The sequence below is a fragment of the Tachypleus tridentatus genome, chromosome 3 (assembly GCF_004210375.1).
Source record: "Tachypleus tridentatus isolate NWPU-2018 chromosome 3, ASM421037v1, whole genome shotgun sequence".
In the NCBI taxonomy this organism is placed as follows: Eukaryota; Metazoa; Arthropoda; class Merostomata; order Xiphosura; family Limulidae; genus Tachypleus; species Tachypleus tridentatus.
Window position 1 is genome coordinate 109,408,622 of NC_134827.1, and position 15,624 is coordinate 109,424,245.

Sequence of the window (15,624 nt, forward strand, 5' to 3'; positions counted from 1 at the left end):
GATAAGGTAGGTGATGTCCGACTTGCTCCAACTCTCACCCTGTACGATAAGATTGTCTGATGTCCGACTTCCTCCAACTCTCATCCCGATGAGTAAGTGACATCTGACTTGCTCCAACTCTCACCCACGATAAGGTGGGTGACATCCGACTCGCTCAACTCGCGCTACGATAAGGTTGGTGACGCGTCATTCGCTCCAACTCTCACCCTTACGATAAGGTGGGTGACATCAGAACTGTTGACATGCACAACTCTCACCCCTTACGATAAGGTAGGTGACATCCGACTCGCTCCAACTCTCATCCTTACGATAAGGTTGGTGATGTCCGACTTGCTCCAACTCTCATCCTTACGATAAGGTGGGTGACGTCCGACTCGCTCAACTCTCACCCCAACGATAAGGTGGGTGACATCCGACTCGCTCAACTCTCACACCCATACCCGATGGGTTGGTGGGGTCCGACTCGCTCCAACTCTCACCTTACGATAAGGTTGGTGATGTCCGACTCGCTCAACTCTCACCCTTACGATATGGGAGGTGATGTCCGACGCTCCGTGTTCAACTCTCACCCTTACACGATATGGTAGGTGATGTCCGACTTCGCTCCAACTCTCATCCCTTACGATAAGGTATGTGATGTCCGACACTTGCTCCAACTCTCATCCTAATGGGTATATGTTGCAGTAATCCGACTTGCTCCAAACTCTCACCCTTACGATAAGGTAGGTGACACTTGAGCATCTCTCACGATAAGGTGGTGACTGTCCGCTTCATCCCTTACGATAAGGTACGACATGTCCGACTCGGCTCTGCTTTCAGCCTACCGATAAGGTAAGGTGATGTCCACATCCTCACTCCAACTCTCTTAATTACGATAAGGTGAAGTGACGTCCGACTCGCTCCAACTCTCATCCTTACGATAAGGTGGGTGATGTCCGACTTCAACTCCATCTCTAAGGCCATACGATAAGGTAGGTGACATCAGACTTGCTCCAACTCATCTTCCTTACGATAAGGTGGGTGACATCCGTCTCGCTCCAACTCTCACCCCTACGATGGGGTAGGTGACGTCCGACTCGCTCCAAACTCTCACCCTTACGATGGGTTGGTGACGTCCGACTCGCTCCAACTCTCACCCTTACGATAAGGTAGGTGATGTCCGACTCGCTCCAACTCTCATCCTTACGGTGAAAGGTGGGTGATGTCCGACTTGCTCCAACTCCTCAACCTCACCCTAAGGTATGTGATGTCCGACTTGCTCCAACTCTCATCCCTTACGATAAGGTAGGTGACATCCGACTTGCTCCAACTCTCCTCCTTACGATAAGGTGGGTGATGTCCGACTCGCTCCAACTCTCATCCTTACGATAAGGTAGGCGACGTCCGACTTGCTCCAACTCTCACCTAACGATAAGGTAGGTGATGTCCGACTCGCTCAACTCTCATCCCTTACGATAAGGTGGGTGATGTCCGACCTGCTCCAACTCTCACCCTTACGATAAGGTAGGTGACGTCCGACTCGCTCCAACTCTCACCCTTACGATAAGGTGGGTGATGTCCGACTCGCTCCAACTCTCACCCTTACGATAAGGTGGGTGATGTCCGACTCTCCAACTCATCTCCTTACGATATGATAGGTGATGTCCGACTTGCTCCAACTCGCCACTAACGATAAGGTATGTGATGTCCGACTTGCTCCAACTCTCACTCTTACGATAAGGTAGGTGATGTCCGAGTTGCTCCAACTCTCATCCTTACGATATGGTAGGTGATGTCCGACTTGCTCCAAATCTCACTCTTACGACAAGGTGGGTGATGTCCGACTTGCTCCAAATCTCACTCTTACGACAAGGTAGGTGATGTCCGACTGCTCCAAATCTCACTCTTACGACAAGGTAGGTGATGTCCGACTTGCTCCAACTCTCATCCTTACGATAAGGTATGTGATGTCCGACTCGCTCCAACTCTCATCCTTACGATAAGGTGGGTGATGTCCGACTCGCTCCAACTCTCATCTTACGATATGTGGTGGGTGATGTCCGACTTGCTCCATCTCTCTCTTACGATAAGGTAAGTCATCGTTAACGCTAGTTGATACAGGGTTATGGAACTATACTATCGTATCACGCTGTCACCTTTAGTTTTACTGACCAATTGGTTATTTAGAACCTGGGCTGAAGAACTATAGTGTAACCTTACGGTATTTTACTGACCAATTGGTTATTTAGAACCTGGGCTAAATAACTATAGTGTCCCTTACGGTAGTTTTACTGACCAATTGGTTATTTAGAACCTGGGCTGAAGAACTATAGTGTAACCTTACGGTAGTTTTACTGACCAATTGGTTATTTAGAACCTGGCGCTGAAGAACTATAGTGTAACCTTACGGTAGTTTTACTGACCAATTGGATTATTTAGAACCTGGGCTGAAGAACTATAGTGTAACCTTACGGTAGTTTTACCGACCAATTGGTTATTTAGAACCTGGGCTAAATAACTATAGTGTAACCTTTCTACGGTAGTTTTACTGACCAATTGGTTATTTAGAACCTGGCCTGAAGAACAATAGTGTAACCTTACGGTAGTTTTACTGACCAATTGATTATTTAGAACCTGGCCTGAGAACTATAGTGTAACCTTACGGTAGTTTACTGACCAATTGATTATTTAGAACCTGGGCTGAAGAACTATAGTGTAACCTTACGGTAGTTTTACTGACCAATTGGTTATTTAGAACCTGGGCTGAAGAACTTTAGTGTAACCTTACGGTAGTTTTACTGACCAATTGGTTATTTAGAACCTGGCCTGAAGAACTATAGTGTAACCTTACGGTAGTTTTACTGACCAATTGATTATTTAGAACCTGGCCTGAAGAACTATAGTGTAACCTTACGGTAGTTTACTGACCAATTGGTTATTTAGAACCTGGCCTGAAGAACTATAGTGTAACCTTACGGTAGTTTTACTGACCAATTGATTATTTAGAACCTGGGCTGAAGAACTATAGTGTAACCTTACGGTAGTTTTACTGACCAATTGGTTATTTAGAGACCTGGGCTAAATAACTATAGTGTAACCTTACGGTAGTTTTACTGACCAATTGGTTATTTAGAACCTGGCCTGAAGAACTATAGAGTGTAACCTTACGGTAGTTTTACTGACCAATTGATTATTTAGAACCTGGCCTGAGAACTATAGTGTAACCTTACGGTAGTTTTACTGACCAATTGATTATTTAGAACCTGGCCTGAAGAACTATAGTGTAACCTTACGGTAGTTTTACTGACAATTGGTTATTTAGAACCTGGGCTGAAGAACTTTAGTGTAACCTTACGGTAGTTTTACTGACCAATTGGTTATTTAGAACCTGGCCTGAAGAACTACAGTGTAACCTTACGGTAGTTTTACTGACCAATTGATTATTTAGAACCTGGCCTGAAGAACTATAGTGTAACCTTACGGTAGTTTTACTGACCAATTGATTATTTAGAACCTAGCCTGAAGAACTATAGTGTAACCTTACGGTAGTTTTACTGACCAATTGATTATTTGAGACCTGGCCTGAAGAACTATAGTGTAACCTTACGGTAGTTTTACTGACCAATTGATTATTTAGAACCTGGCCTGAAGAACTATAGTGTAACCTTACGGTAGTTTTACTGACCAATTGATTATTTAGAACCTGGCCTCAAGAACTATAGTGTAACCTTACGGTAGTTTTACTGACCAATTGATTATTTAGAACCTGGCCTGAAGAACTATAGTGTAACCTTACGGTAGTTTTACTGGCCAATTGATTATTTAGAACCTAGCCTGAAGAACTATAGTGTAACCTTACGGTAGTTTTACTGACCAATTGATTATTTAGAACCTAGCCTGAAGAACTATAGTGTAACCTTACGGTAGTTTTACTGACCAATTGATTATTTGAACCTAGCCTGAAGAACTATAGTATAACCTTACGGTAGTTTTACTGACCAATATAACTTGGAGTTACATCGATTTATTTGAATCTCGTAACCCACAGCTGGTGGGCATACTATGAAGTTATCCAAGTGAAATTGTCATTGGTAAAGATGAACTGTACTTGAAACCAATATTAACATGTATACAGAACACTGTACTTGAAACCTTCTGTATTGACATATACAGAACATTGTATTTGAAACTTTCTATATCTACGTGGATAGGCTGGTTTATCTTGCACTGAAGTCAGTATAACATTAGTAATAAACTTTCCATATCTACGTGGATAGGCTGGTTTATCTTGCACTGAAGTCAGTATAATATTAGTATTACACCTCCTCTACCCGTGTGGATAGGCTGGTTTATCTTGCACTGAAGTTAGTATAACATTAGTATTACACCTCCTCTACCCGTGTGGATAGGCTGGTTTATCTTGCACTGAAGTCAGTATAACATTAGTATTACACCTCCTCTACCCGTGTAAATAGGCTGGTTTATCTTGCACTGAAGTCAGTATAACATTAGTAATAAACTTTCTATATCTACGTGGATAGGCTGGTTTATCTTGCACTGAAGTCAGTATAATATTAGTATTACACCTCCTCTACCCGTGTGGATAGGCTGGTTTATCTTGCACTGAAGTCAGTATAACATTAGTAATAAACTTTCTATATCTACGTGGATAGGCTGGTTTATCTTGCACTGAAGTCAGTATAACATTAGTATTACACCTCTCTCTTCCCGTGTGGATAGGCTGGTTTATCTTGCACTGAAGTCAGTATAACATTAGTATTACACCTCTCTACCCGTGTGGATAGACTGGTTTATCTTGCACTGAAGTTAGTATAACATTAGTATTACACCTCCTCTTCCCGTGTGGATAGGCTGGTTTATCTTGCACTGAAGTCAGTATAACATTAGTAATAAACTTTCTATATCTACGTGGATAGGCTGGTTTATCTTGCACTGAAGTCAGTATAACATTAGTAATAAACTTTCTATATCTACGTGGATAGGCTGGTTTATCTTGCACTGATGTCAGTATAACATTAGTATTACACCTTCTATATCTACGTGGATAGGCTGGTTTATCTTGCACTGAAGTCAGTATAACATTAATATTAAACCTCCTCTTCCCGTGTGGATAGGCTGGTTTATCTTGCACTGAAGTCAGTATAACATTAGTATTACACCTTCTATATCTACGTGGATAGGCTGATTTATCTTGCACTGAAGTCAGTATAACATTAGTATTACACCTCCTCTACCCGTGTGGATAGGATGGTTTATCTTGCACTGAAGTCGGTATAACATTAGTAATAAACTTTCTATATCTACGTGGATAGGCTGGTTTATCTTGCACTGAAGTCAGTATAACATTAGTAATAAACTTTCTATATCTACGTGGATAGACTGGTTTATCTTGCACTGAAGTCAGTATAACATTAGTAATAAACCTTCTATATCTACGTGGATAGGCTGGTTCATCTTGCACTGAAGTCAGTATAACATTAGCATTAAACCATCTATATCTACGTGGATAGGCTGGTTTATCTTGCACTGAAGTCAGTATAACATTAGTATTAAACCTCCTCTACCCGTGTGGATAGGCTGGTTTATCTTGCACTGAAGTCAGTATAACATTAGTATTACACCTCCTCTTCCCGTGTGGATAGGCTGGTTTATCTTGCACTGAAGTCAATATAACATTAGTATTACACCTCCTCTACCCGTGTGGATAGACTGGTTTATCTTGCACTGAAGTCAGTATAACATTAGTATTAAACCTCCTCTACCCGTGTGGATAGGCTGGTTTATCTTGCACTGAAGTCAGTATAACATTAGTATTACACCTTCTCTACCCGTGTGGATAGGCTGGTTTATCTTGCACTGATGTCAGTATAACATTAGTATTACACCTCCTCTACCCGTGTGGATAGACTGGTTTATCTTGCACTGAAGTCAGTATAACATTAGTATTACACCTCCTCTTCCCGTGTGGATAGGCTGGTTTATCTTGCACTGATGTCAGTATAACATTAGTATTAAACCTCCTCTACCCGTGTGGATAGACTGGTTTATCTTGCACTGAAGTCAGTATAACATTAGTATTAAACCTCCTCTACCCGTGTGGATAGACTGGTTTATCTTGCACTGAAGTCAGTATAACATTAGTATTAAACCTCCTCTACCCGTGTGGATAGGCTGGTTTATCTTGCACTGAAGTCAGTATAACATTAGTATTACACCTTCTCTACCCGTGTGGATAGGTTGGTTTATCTTGCACTGAAGTCAGTATAACATTAGTATTACACCTCCTCTACCCGTGTGGATAGGCTGGTTTATCCCAACGTGAATTTCTATAAGCTTTCTTTTGTTTTTTCAGGGTTATTAATAGTCATTCTTGCATATACCATCTCTACGCAGGTCAGAGGTCGATGTTCCTACCCATGTCACTGTCCATCTGGTAACCCCATCTGTCCGGAGGGTGTTGCGATCGTCACGGACGGATGTGGCTGCTGTCCTATTTGCGCCCGCCAACAAGGAGAGGGGTGTGACAAAGTGTATGTGTGTGACGACACCCGAAACTTAGAGTGTCTCTACCCAGAACCCCTCGATACGACAGGAACATGTAACGGTAACTTCGTGCTGTTACTATGGTAACCTCCCTCAGAAAACGTTTAAACTGTCTTTATTATACCAGTGGCGGTCTCGAGATAAAAGAAGTCATTAACAGTTTGCATATTTAATTTTCAGATTCACTTAATACTGTTACATCTATTTACGGTAAAACATTGACCCCTATTTATGGGACAGCTAACTGGGAACTATTGACCACAGAGAAAGTATGTTAATTTATGTACAGAGCCACTCAAAGTCAAACTATGCACGCTACCCGTTCCTAATTCTGAAATGATAACCTGCAAAAAAGGTGGTTAGTCTGTACTGTCCACCGCCAAATACTGGGCTACGTTTTAGATATGAATAGTGATATATATTGTCACATTATAACGTTCGATCCGGCGACCCGCGCGCCTTACCAACCAGACCACTCAAATACCTCCCGCTCTCGTAATTCTAAACTTTGTAAAGGTAGAATTTTGTTGGCAGAAATTATAATAAATAGTATCATGTAAGACACCCTAGCAAGCGATAAGTTTACGAACTTAAAACAGCTAAATCCGAGGTTCGATTCTCCGCGGTGGAAGGAGTGTACAAGTTTCACTGTTTAGCTTTGCTCAGAAATAACATTTACTTTTTATAGGCCTAATTATAGCACGTTTACATCAATAAAGGTGAGTGTGGGTACATATAAAATAACTTGTTATATATTTTACAAACACCTATAAGGTTATATGATTACAGTAGATATATATTAAAAACATTACATTTTACAACTAACGAATTTAAACATTGGTTACTTAAATTGTTTGTTTTTTTAATTTCGCGCAAAGCTACACGAGGGCTATCTGCGCTAGCCGTCCCTAATTTAGCAGTGTAAGAATAGAGGGAGGGCAGCTAGTCATCACCACCCACCGCCAACTCTTGTGTTAGTGTTTTACCAACGAATAGTGGGATTGACCTTCACATAACGCCCCGAGGGCTGAAAGGGCGAGCATGTTTGATGCGACGAGGATTCGAACCCGCGACCCTCAGATTACGATTCGAACGCCTTAACCCACCTAGCCATGCCGGGCTCGGTTACTTAAATCTCGTGGGATTACTATATACAAATTCCAAGATCCAGAGAAGCTACTTGGGGCTATTATATGTATACACAAAGCCCTTGGAGTTACTAGGTACAAATCTCGTGGGACTTCTATATAGAAATTCTCAAACAATTCCCAAAAAACTACTTGGGTCTAGTATGTACACAGTCTCTTGGGATTACTACATATAAATCCCATGGAATGTTATGCAGAAGTCCGCAGGTCCCAATAAACTACTTTGGGATATTACAAACACAATCCCTTGGGATTACCGTATATGAATTCTATGGAACCACTCTATTAAAGTGTTATGAGTTTATTATATACAGATCAAATGGTATGTTATATTTAAACTCCACGCGACTGTCTTATAAAGCACATTTCTTATAGTACATACAAATTCCAGGATCCACTATATAATGTTTCATATGTATATACTTTTCAGTTCGAAAAGAAATTGGCTGTCAAGTAGGCGGCGTGTCCTACGCAGATGGGGAGACTTTAAGCTGGACTGTAAAACTAAGTGCACGTGCCAAAATGGATCGTACGGGTGCGTGTCCTTATGTCCTCACGAGAATGTACGCCCTTCCCCCAAATGTCGGAACCCTCAACTTGTACCGATAACTGGTGCGTGCTGTAAGGAGTGGTTATGTGAATCGAACGAAGGTAAACACGTTTTCTCTCTTTTCTGAAAATCAAAGGTACAGCGACTGCACGTTCAAGCCAAACGCTACTAAAATATAGAAGAATTTACTTTATCCCGAGAGAGCTTCCTGAAACTACTGTCATGTTATCGCAATACATTTAAAACAAAATACGGCAGTTTTCTCCACGTAATAAATACGTTTCGTTTCACTTAACGTTTCGTTAGTACGGCTTCAACAGACTAGCACTACATAAACTGTTTCACGAGCAGTTCTTGTATCGCTAACCTACTGAAGTCGTAGCGGCGAAACGTTGAGTGAAACAAAACGTTTTATTACGTGGACAATACCCTGTCGTGTTTGTTTACAGTTTCCATTTCCAAAGTGGCTAATAATTAAATAATTCGGTATGAAATTGTTTGAGTATTTATATACAGACGTTTCAAATACCCGTAATCCATTAGAACTGTTTTTAACTTCATAACAGCACGCGATGAAATGGCCTACATAAAATTTTGCTTTAAAGTGTTGATTTATCATCCGTTGAGTGAATAAAATATTTCTATAGGCTCTTTAATGTTTTAACTACAAGGCTAGTTTGTTAAAACATTTAGGCCTGATTAGACGGGTTGGGTTACGGAGAGATTTTTGCACTCTTGACCGAAACATTGAACAGTGTAGTTTAAAAATAAAGAAAAACGTGCTTTTATCTATGTATACATAATCTGTTAATGTATATACCATTATATATATATATATAATTTAATCTTGGAAAGGTCCACCCTTCCAAAGCGTCTGGGTTTAAGGGTTTCATATTTTTGTGACAAACTTAATTTAAGAACAAGCTAACAAATGAACCGAAATAAGCAACGATATCAAAATGTGAACTGGACAGCTTGAATTTCTTCCGATTTAGACAAGAAAGGTGGTTGTGTCCGACACTTCTCGCCATGGAGCGCGTGCTCAGTGACGTGCGGAATAGGAATATCCCACAGGACGACGAACAACAACAATGAGTGCTTACAGCGGAAGGACACAAGATTGTGTCAGCTGCGGCCTTGTGAGACGGTCACCATGGAAACAGGTGAAAGCACAGCTACACGTCACGGACGATTGAGGGTATTTTTCAAGTTTTTTTATATATTACTTTGTGTTAGTAAATTATTTATTTTCTGTTTAATTTTATTATAAATAATGAGGCTTTTCTCTCTCTGATCAGTGTATAAAAATGTGGCTGCAGGTTGAACAAAGTTAAGCTGTATTGGTTTAAAGTAACACAAAACTATATATAAAAAACTTACTAGTGTTATGACACAAAGTGTGTTAAAGCGTTCGACTCGTAATCCGAGGGTCGCGGGTTCGAATCCCGGTCGCACCAAACATAAGCGCCCTTTCAGCCGTGGGGACGTTATAATGTGACGCTCAATCCCACTATTCGTTGGTAAAAGAGTAGCCCAAGAGTTGGCGGTGGGTGGAGATGACTAGCTGCCTTCCCTCTAGTCTTACACTGCTAAATTAGGGACGACTAGCGCAGATAGCCCTCGAGTAGCTTTGCGCGAAATTCAAAGCAAACAAACAAACACAAAGTTATAGCGACCATATTGAGTATTTTAAAAGCTGATATTATATTCATTATTGTTAGGTCATGAAGGTAAGACGTTGAATGCTGTCCCCTTGTCCCCCCCCAAGACCTTATCATGCTAAATTCGCAGTAGGTAGAGCACAGACAGCCCATATAGTTTAAAAGCCAAGCACAATACTTGGGAAACTTCAGACTCGTCATCAATATAAATATTTAATGGAGAAGCTGACAGGGGACACGTATCCCCAACTTTTGATTCGGCAGTAAAAATGCACCTTAGAATTATCAGGAAAATTCGTTGTTTCAACATAACAAATAATATGCCCCCAAACGTCGGTCCCCCGTAAAAAAATCAAATTCATTCCTCACCCTATCCATCAGACACTATAATCTGTCTACGAAAACGACCAAAGGAACACTTTCTATGAGACAGTGATGTACGATATGTCAGGTCGTTTAATTCCGACTATGACAATTCATAACGGGTAGACATGTTTGTGTGTTGTTAAGACCAAAGCTTTATAGTGGGCAGTTTGTGCTGTGCCCGCCACTGAGAACAAATCCGGTTTTATCACTATAATCCTTTAGGCTTAGCGTTGAGCCACAGGATGGAGAAACGTACAAGAAATATTAGCCGATTTCTCGTGAAGCCAGTGCATTAGATCCGCGTTTGACGTATTTCTGACGACATATTTGCACCTTGAGAATAGAGAAAAATAAAGTCTTCTGTGATGGGAAACGGAGGCGAAACGGGAAAATCGTGATCCATATTGCAAATTTAATTTCACATAGAATAAAAAATTCGCGAAGTTGGGAGTTTCACATCGCGTAATAAAACAGTTTTTTCCAGTATCATATAAGCAAGACTTTTATTAAAGTATGATGTTTGTGTCGCTGCTTAAAGTTAGCATTGCGATATATTAACATAAATTACCTTTATTTACAGCGCCATCGCCACTGCCGAAGTACAGTGAAAAGTTTTCTTCCCGCCAAAATCACGGATGACGGAAACTGTACCAGTGTCAGAGCTTACCGTTCTACGTTTTGTGGAATGTGTGACGGGTACCAGTGTTGTCAACCTCAGTTGTCCACTACAGTCAAAGTGCGCTTCCGTTGCGGTCATCCTGATGGGGAAAATGAAAACATTGTTACTAAAAACGTAATGTTCACAGTGAAGTGCGTGTGTACAGACAACTGCTGAAAAGGCTGTGAGAAAGATACAAAGATTAGAAAAAAAAACAAACGAAAACTAAAGGAAAGAAACTATTTTATAAAATGAGTTTTTTTTTAACGCGTGAAACGTATTTATCACGTTTTGAAAGTCATATTCCTAATCAAATGAATGTAAACCTATGTTATAAACATGTATACTAACCAGTCGTTTTCTCCTTATGATCATTTATTAGAAATAATGATAAAAACCGATTTAAGTAAATATAATCTTAGGATTAAAGTATGACTTCATAATGTGATTAGAAATGGCTGATAGAAAAATCGAGACTTGTAGTTAAATGAGTTTAAACTAACTTGCAAAGAGAGATCTCCAATCGTATGAATGTTAGGGTATTACTATTTTTGTTATTGTTAGGAAAATGTAGGATATATTCTTTTGTTTTTGTGTAGATTTTAAAGAAATGGCAAATTCAAACCTCTGACTTTGCGGTTATTAAATACATGATGAAGTGAGATATCTGGTCCAAAAATGGTAACTTCTAATCTCTTGTCTTGTTAAAATATGTAAGAAATGGGCAAATTAGAGTAGTAATGATGTGGAACAAGCAGGGCACGTTTATTTTATCATGTTTTTGTAGTCCGAACAAAGTATGAACTGGAAAAAAACGTATTGTAAACGTACTTTTAACAATGGATAGGCTGGAAAAAACGTATTGTAAACGTATTTCTAATACGATCTTATTGAAAACAAACTCATAAAAACTTATGGGATGCATGACCAATTGTTTTGACTTGCTCCTGTACTGCATAACTTAGAAAATCATACCGTAAGTAAAAGTCTAACAACGCATCACCTGGAAACTCTGTTTCTACACGTATTTCTATATTGCATAAGCTATCAAAACCTATTTTAATAAACTTGTAAGAATTTTGAACTGGAAAAGAATCTTATTGTAAACATAGCTTCAACAACATATAAGCTAGCAAGTATTGTTGTAAACGTAGCCTCAACAACGTATGAGCTAGCAAGTATTGTTGTAAACGTAACCTCAACAACGTTTTAGCTAGCAAGTATTGTTGTAAACGTAGCCTCAACAACGTATAAGCTAGCAAGTATTGTTGTAAACGTAACCGCAACAACGTATAAGCTAGCAAGTATTGTTGTAAACGTAACCGCAACAACGTATAAGCTAGCAAGTATTGTTGTAAACGTAACCTCAACAACGTTTAAGCTAGCAAGTATTGTTGTAAACGTAGCCTCAACAACGTATAAGCTAGCAAGTATTGTTGTAAACGTAACCTCAACAACGTTTAAGCAAACAAGTATTGTTGTAAACGTAACCTCAACAACGTATAAGCTAGCAAGTATTGTTGTAAACGTAACCTCAACAACGTATAAGCTAGCAAGTATTGTTGTAAACGTCAAATAATTCATATAAAAGAAACAGTGTTCGTCATCAACGCATCATTTCGGAGTAAACATATCCAGAGATATATTTAAAAAAAAAAAAACATGATTATGATATAATTTATCTACAAGGGGGCTACACAACAACAATATAGCCAACAATTTACCGACCTAACAATGGGACCATGTAATAGAAATTGTCTTAATTTGCTGTTATCATGTATTCGGTAAATAATGTAAAATGTATCTAAACTTATTACATTCAGCTGTATTGTCCAATGAAAAAGCTGCTTTCTTTATGACGTCACAAACTTTACTTTGTATATCAGAGCGACGTGCATACAGTTATATAAGATAGAAATCAACCTCTTAATGGAAATTTTTAACTTGTCATTTCTCTATGTACCAACTGTACAAATGTTCTAGATTTATATATGTTCTATATTTCTAAATATTAGTTTTAAAACTATAAAAGTTAGGTAATTTAATATCTTTACTGGTTTAAAAAACAACAACTAAACCGGTTATTTATAATAGAAATTCATTACTTCTGTAAAATGTCTCTATCGATTGATTTTGAAACTTAGTCGTGAAAAATAAAATTCAAATGAACACGAGTTAACTTTCAAACAGCGGCCATCATCAACTGATATGCTACCTACAACATACCTTCTGTTTAAGGGTTAAACGTATGTAAATCAGTGTGTCAACTTTGTAAGTTTTATTCAATTATACTTGTGTGTGTGAATAGACTGGAGTTATCTTTGTCCTAATAAAGGAAATATTTATTCGTTTAAGGCTATGGTTCAGGATTTCTTTACTTTGTCTCAGTTAAGAAAGAAAAGTTGTGTAGATACATGAAACATGCCGAAAAGCTGTGTAGATACATGAAACATGCCGAAAAGCTGTGTAGATACATGAAACATGCCGAAAAGCTGTGTAGATACGTGAAACATGCCGAAAAGCTGTGTAGATACGTGAAACATGCCGAAAAGCTGTGTAGAAACATGAAACATGCCGAAAAGCTGTGTAGATACATGAAACATGCCGAAAAGCTGTGTAGATACATGAAACATGCCGAAAAGTTGTGTAGATACATAAAACATGCCGAAAAGTTGTGTAGATACATGAAACATGCCGAAAAGCTGTGTAGATGCGTGAAACATGCCGAAAAGCTGTGTAAAACATACGAAACACCCGAAAAGCTGTGTAGAAACATGAAACATGCCGAAAAGCTGTGTAGATACGCGAAACATGCCGAAAAGCTGTAGAAACATGAAACACGCCGAAAAGCTGTGTAGATACGTGAAACACGCCGAAAAGCTGTGTAGATACATGAAACATGTTGAAAAGTTATTGTGATACGCGAAACATGTTGAAAAGTTGTGTAGATACATGAAACATGTTGAAAAGTTGTGTAGATACATGAAACATGTTGAAAAGTTGTGTAGATACGTGAAACATGCCGAAAAGTTGTGTAGTTACGTGAAACATGCCGAAAAGCTGTGTAGAAACATGAAACATGCCGAAAAGTTGTGTAGATACGTGAAACATGCCGAAAAGCTGTGTAGAAACATGAAACATGCCGAAAAGCTGTGTAGAAACATGAAACATGCCGAAAAGCTGTGTAGAAACATGAAACATGCCGAAAAGCTGTGTAGATACATGAAACATGCCGAAAAAGCTGTGTAGAAACATGAAACAATGCCGAAAATCCGTGTAGATACGATGAAACATGCCGAAAAGCTGTGTAGATACGTGAAACATGCCGAAAAGCCAATAGAAACATGAAACATGCCGAAAAGCTGTGTAGATGCGATGAAACATGCCGAAAAGCCAGTAGATACGTGAAACATGCCAAAAGCCGTGTAGAAACACGAAACATGCCGAAAAGCTGTAATAAAACATGAAACATGCCGAAAAGCTGTGTAGAAACATGAAACATGCCGAAAAGCTGTGTAGATACGTGAAACATGCCGAAAAGCTGTGTAGAAACATGAAACATGCCGAAAAGCTGTGTAGATACGTGAAACATGCCGAAAAGCTGTGTAGATACATGAAACATGTTGAAAAGTTGTGTAGATACGTGAAACATGTTGAAAAGTTGTGTAGATACATGAAACATGTTGAAAAGTTGTGTAGATACATGAAACATGTTGAAAAGTTGTGTAGATACGTGAAACATGCCGAAAAGTTGTGTAGTTACGTGAAACATGCCGAAAAGCTGTGTAGAAACATGAAACATGCCGAAAAGTTGTAGATAATGCATGAAACATGCCGAAAAGCTGTGTAGAAACATGAAACATGCCGAAAAGCTGTGTAGAAACATGAAACATGCCGAAAAGCTGTGTAGAAACATGAAACACGCCGAAAAGCTGTGTAGATACATGAAACATGCCGAAAAGCTGTGTAGAAACATGAAACATGCCGAAAAGCTGTGTAGATGACGATGAAACAATGCCGAAAAGCTGTGTAGATACGATGAAACAATGCCGAAAAGCCGTGTAGAAACATGAAACATGCCGAAAAGCTGTGTAGATACGTGAAACATGCCGAAAAGCTGTGTAGATGCGTGAAACATGCCGAAAAGCTGTAGAGAAACATGAAACAATGCCGAAAAGCTGTGTAGATGCGTGAAACATGCCGAAAAGCTGTGTAGAAACATGAAACATGCCGAAAAGCTGTGTAGATACGTGAAACATGCCGAAAAGCTGTGTAGATACGTGAAACATGCCGAAAAGCTGTGTAGATACATGAAACATGTTGAAAAGTTGTGTAGAAACATGAAACATGCCGAAAAGCTGTGTAGATACGATGAAACATGCCGAAAGCTGTTAGATACGTGAAACATGCCGAAAAGCTGTAGATACGATGAAACAATGCCGAAAAGCTGCTTAGATACGTGAAAACATGCCGAAAAGCTGTGTAGATACGCGAAACATGCCGAAAAGCTGTAGAAACGTGAAACATGCCGAAAAGTTGATGTGTAACGATGAAACATGCCGAAAAGCTGTGTAGAAACGTGAAACATGCCGAAAAGCTGATAGAAACATGAAACATGCCGAAAAGCTGTGTAGATACATGAAACAATGCCGAAAAGCTGTGTAGATACATGAAACATGCCGAAAAGCTGTGTAGAAA

General features: G+C 39.4%; 1 protein-coding gene and 2 long non-coding RNA genes across 4 annotated transcripts in view; 2 read left to right on the forward strand and 1 right to left on the reverse strand.

Annotated features, from left to right (window-relative positions):
- Positions 1-6,598, forward strand: part of LOC143247731 (uncharacterized) — a 49,685-nt gene extending 43,087 nt beyond the window's left edge. The window contains exon 3 of the long non-coding RNA XR_013026684.1: positions 6,394-6,598. This is a non-coding gene — a long non-coding RNA (uncharacterized LOC143247731). The remainder of the gene's footprint in view (positions 1-6,393) is intronic.
- The window catches only part of LOC143247728 (uncharacterized), a 194,858-nt gene that overhangs the window by 38,830 nt on the left and 140,404 nt on the right, over positions 1-15,624 (reverse strand). The window lies entirely within an intron of this gene.
- On the forward strand, positions 6,880-11,276 carry LOC143247890 (CCN family member 2-like). Its single transcript, XM_076496444.1, has 4 exons — positions 6,880-6,901; positions 8,122-8,226; positions 9,237-9,439; positions 10,849-11,276. Exons 1-4 carry the CDS (start codon positions 6,880-6,882, stop codon positions 11,101-11,103), a joined length of 585 nt encoding a protein of 194 aa, XP_076352559.1. The 3' UTR covers positions 11,104-11,276.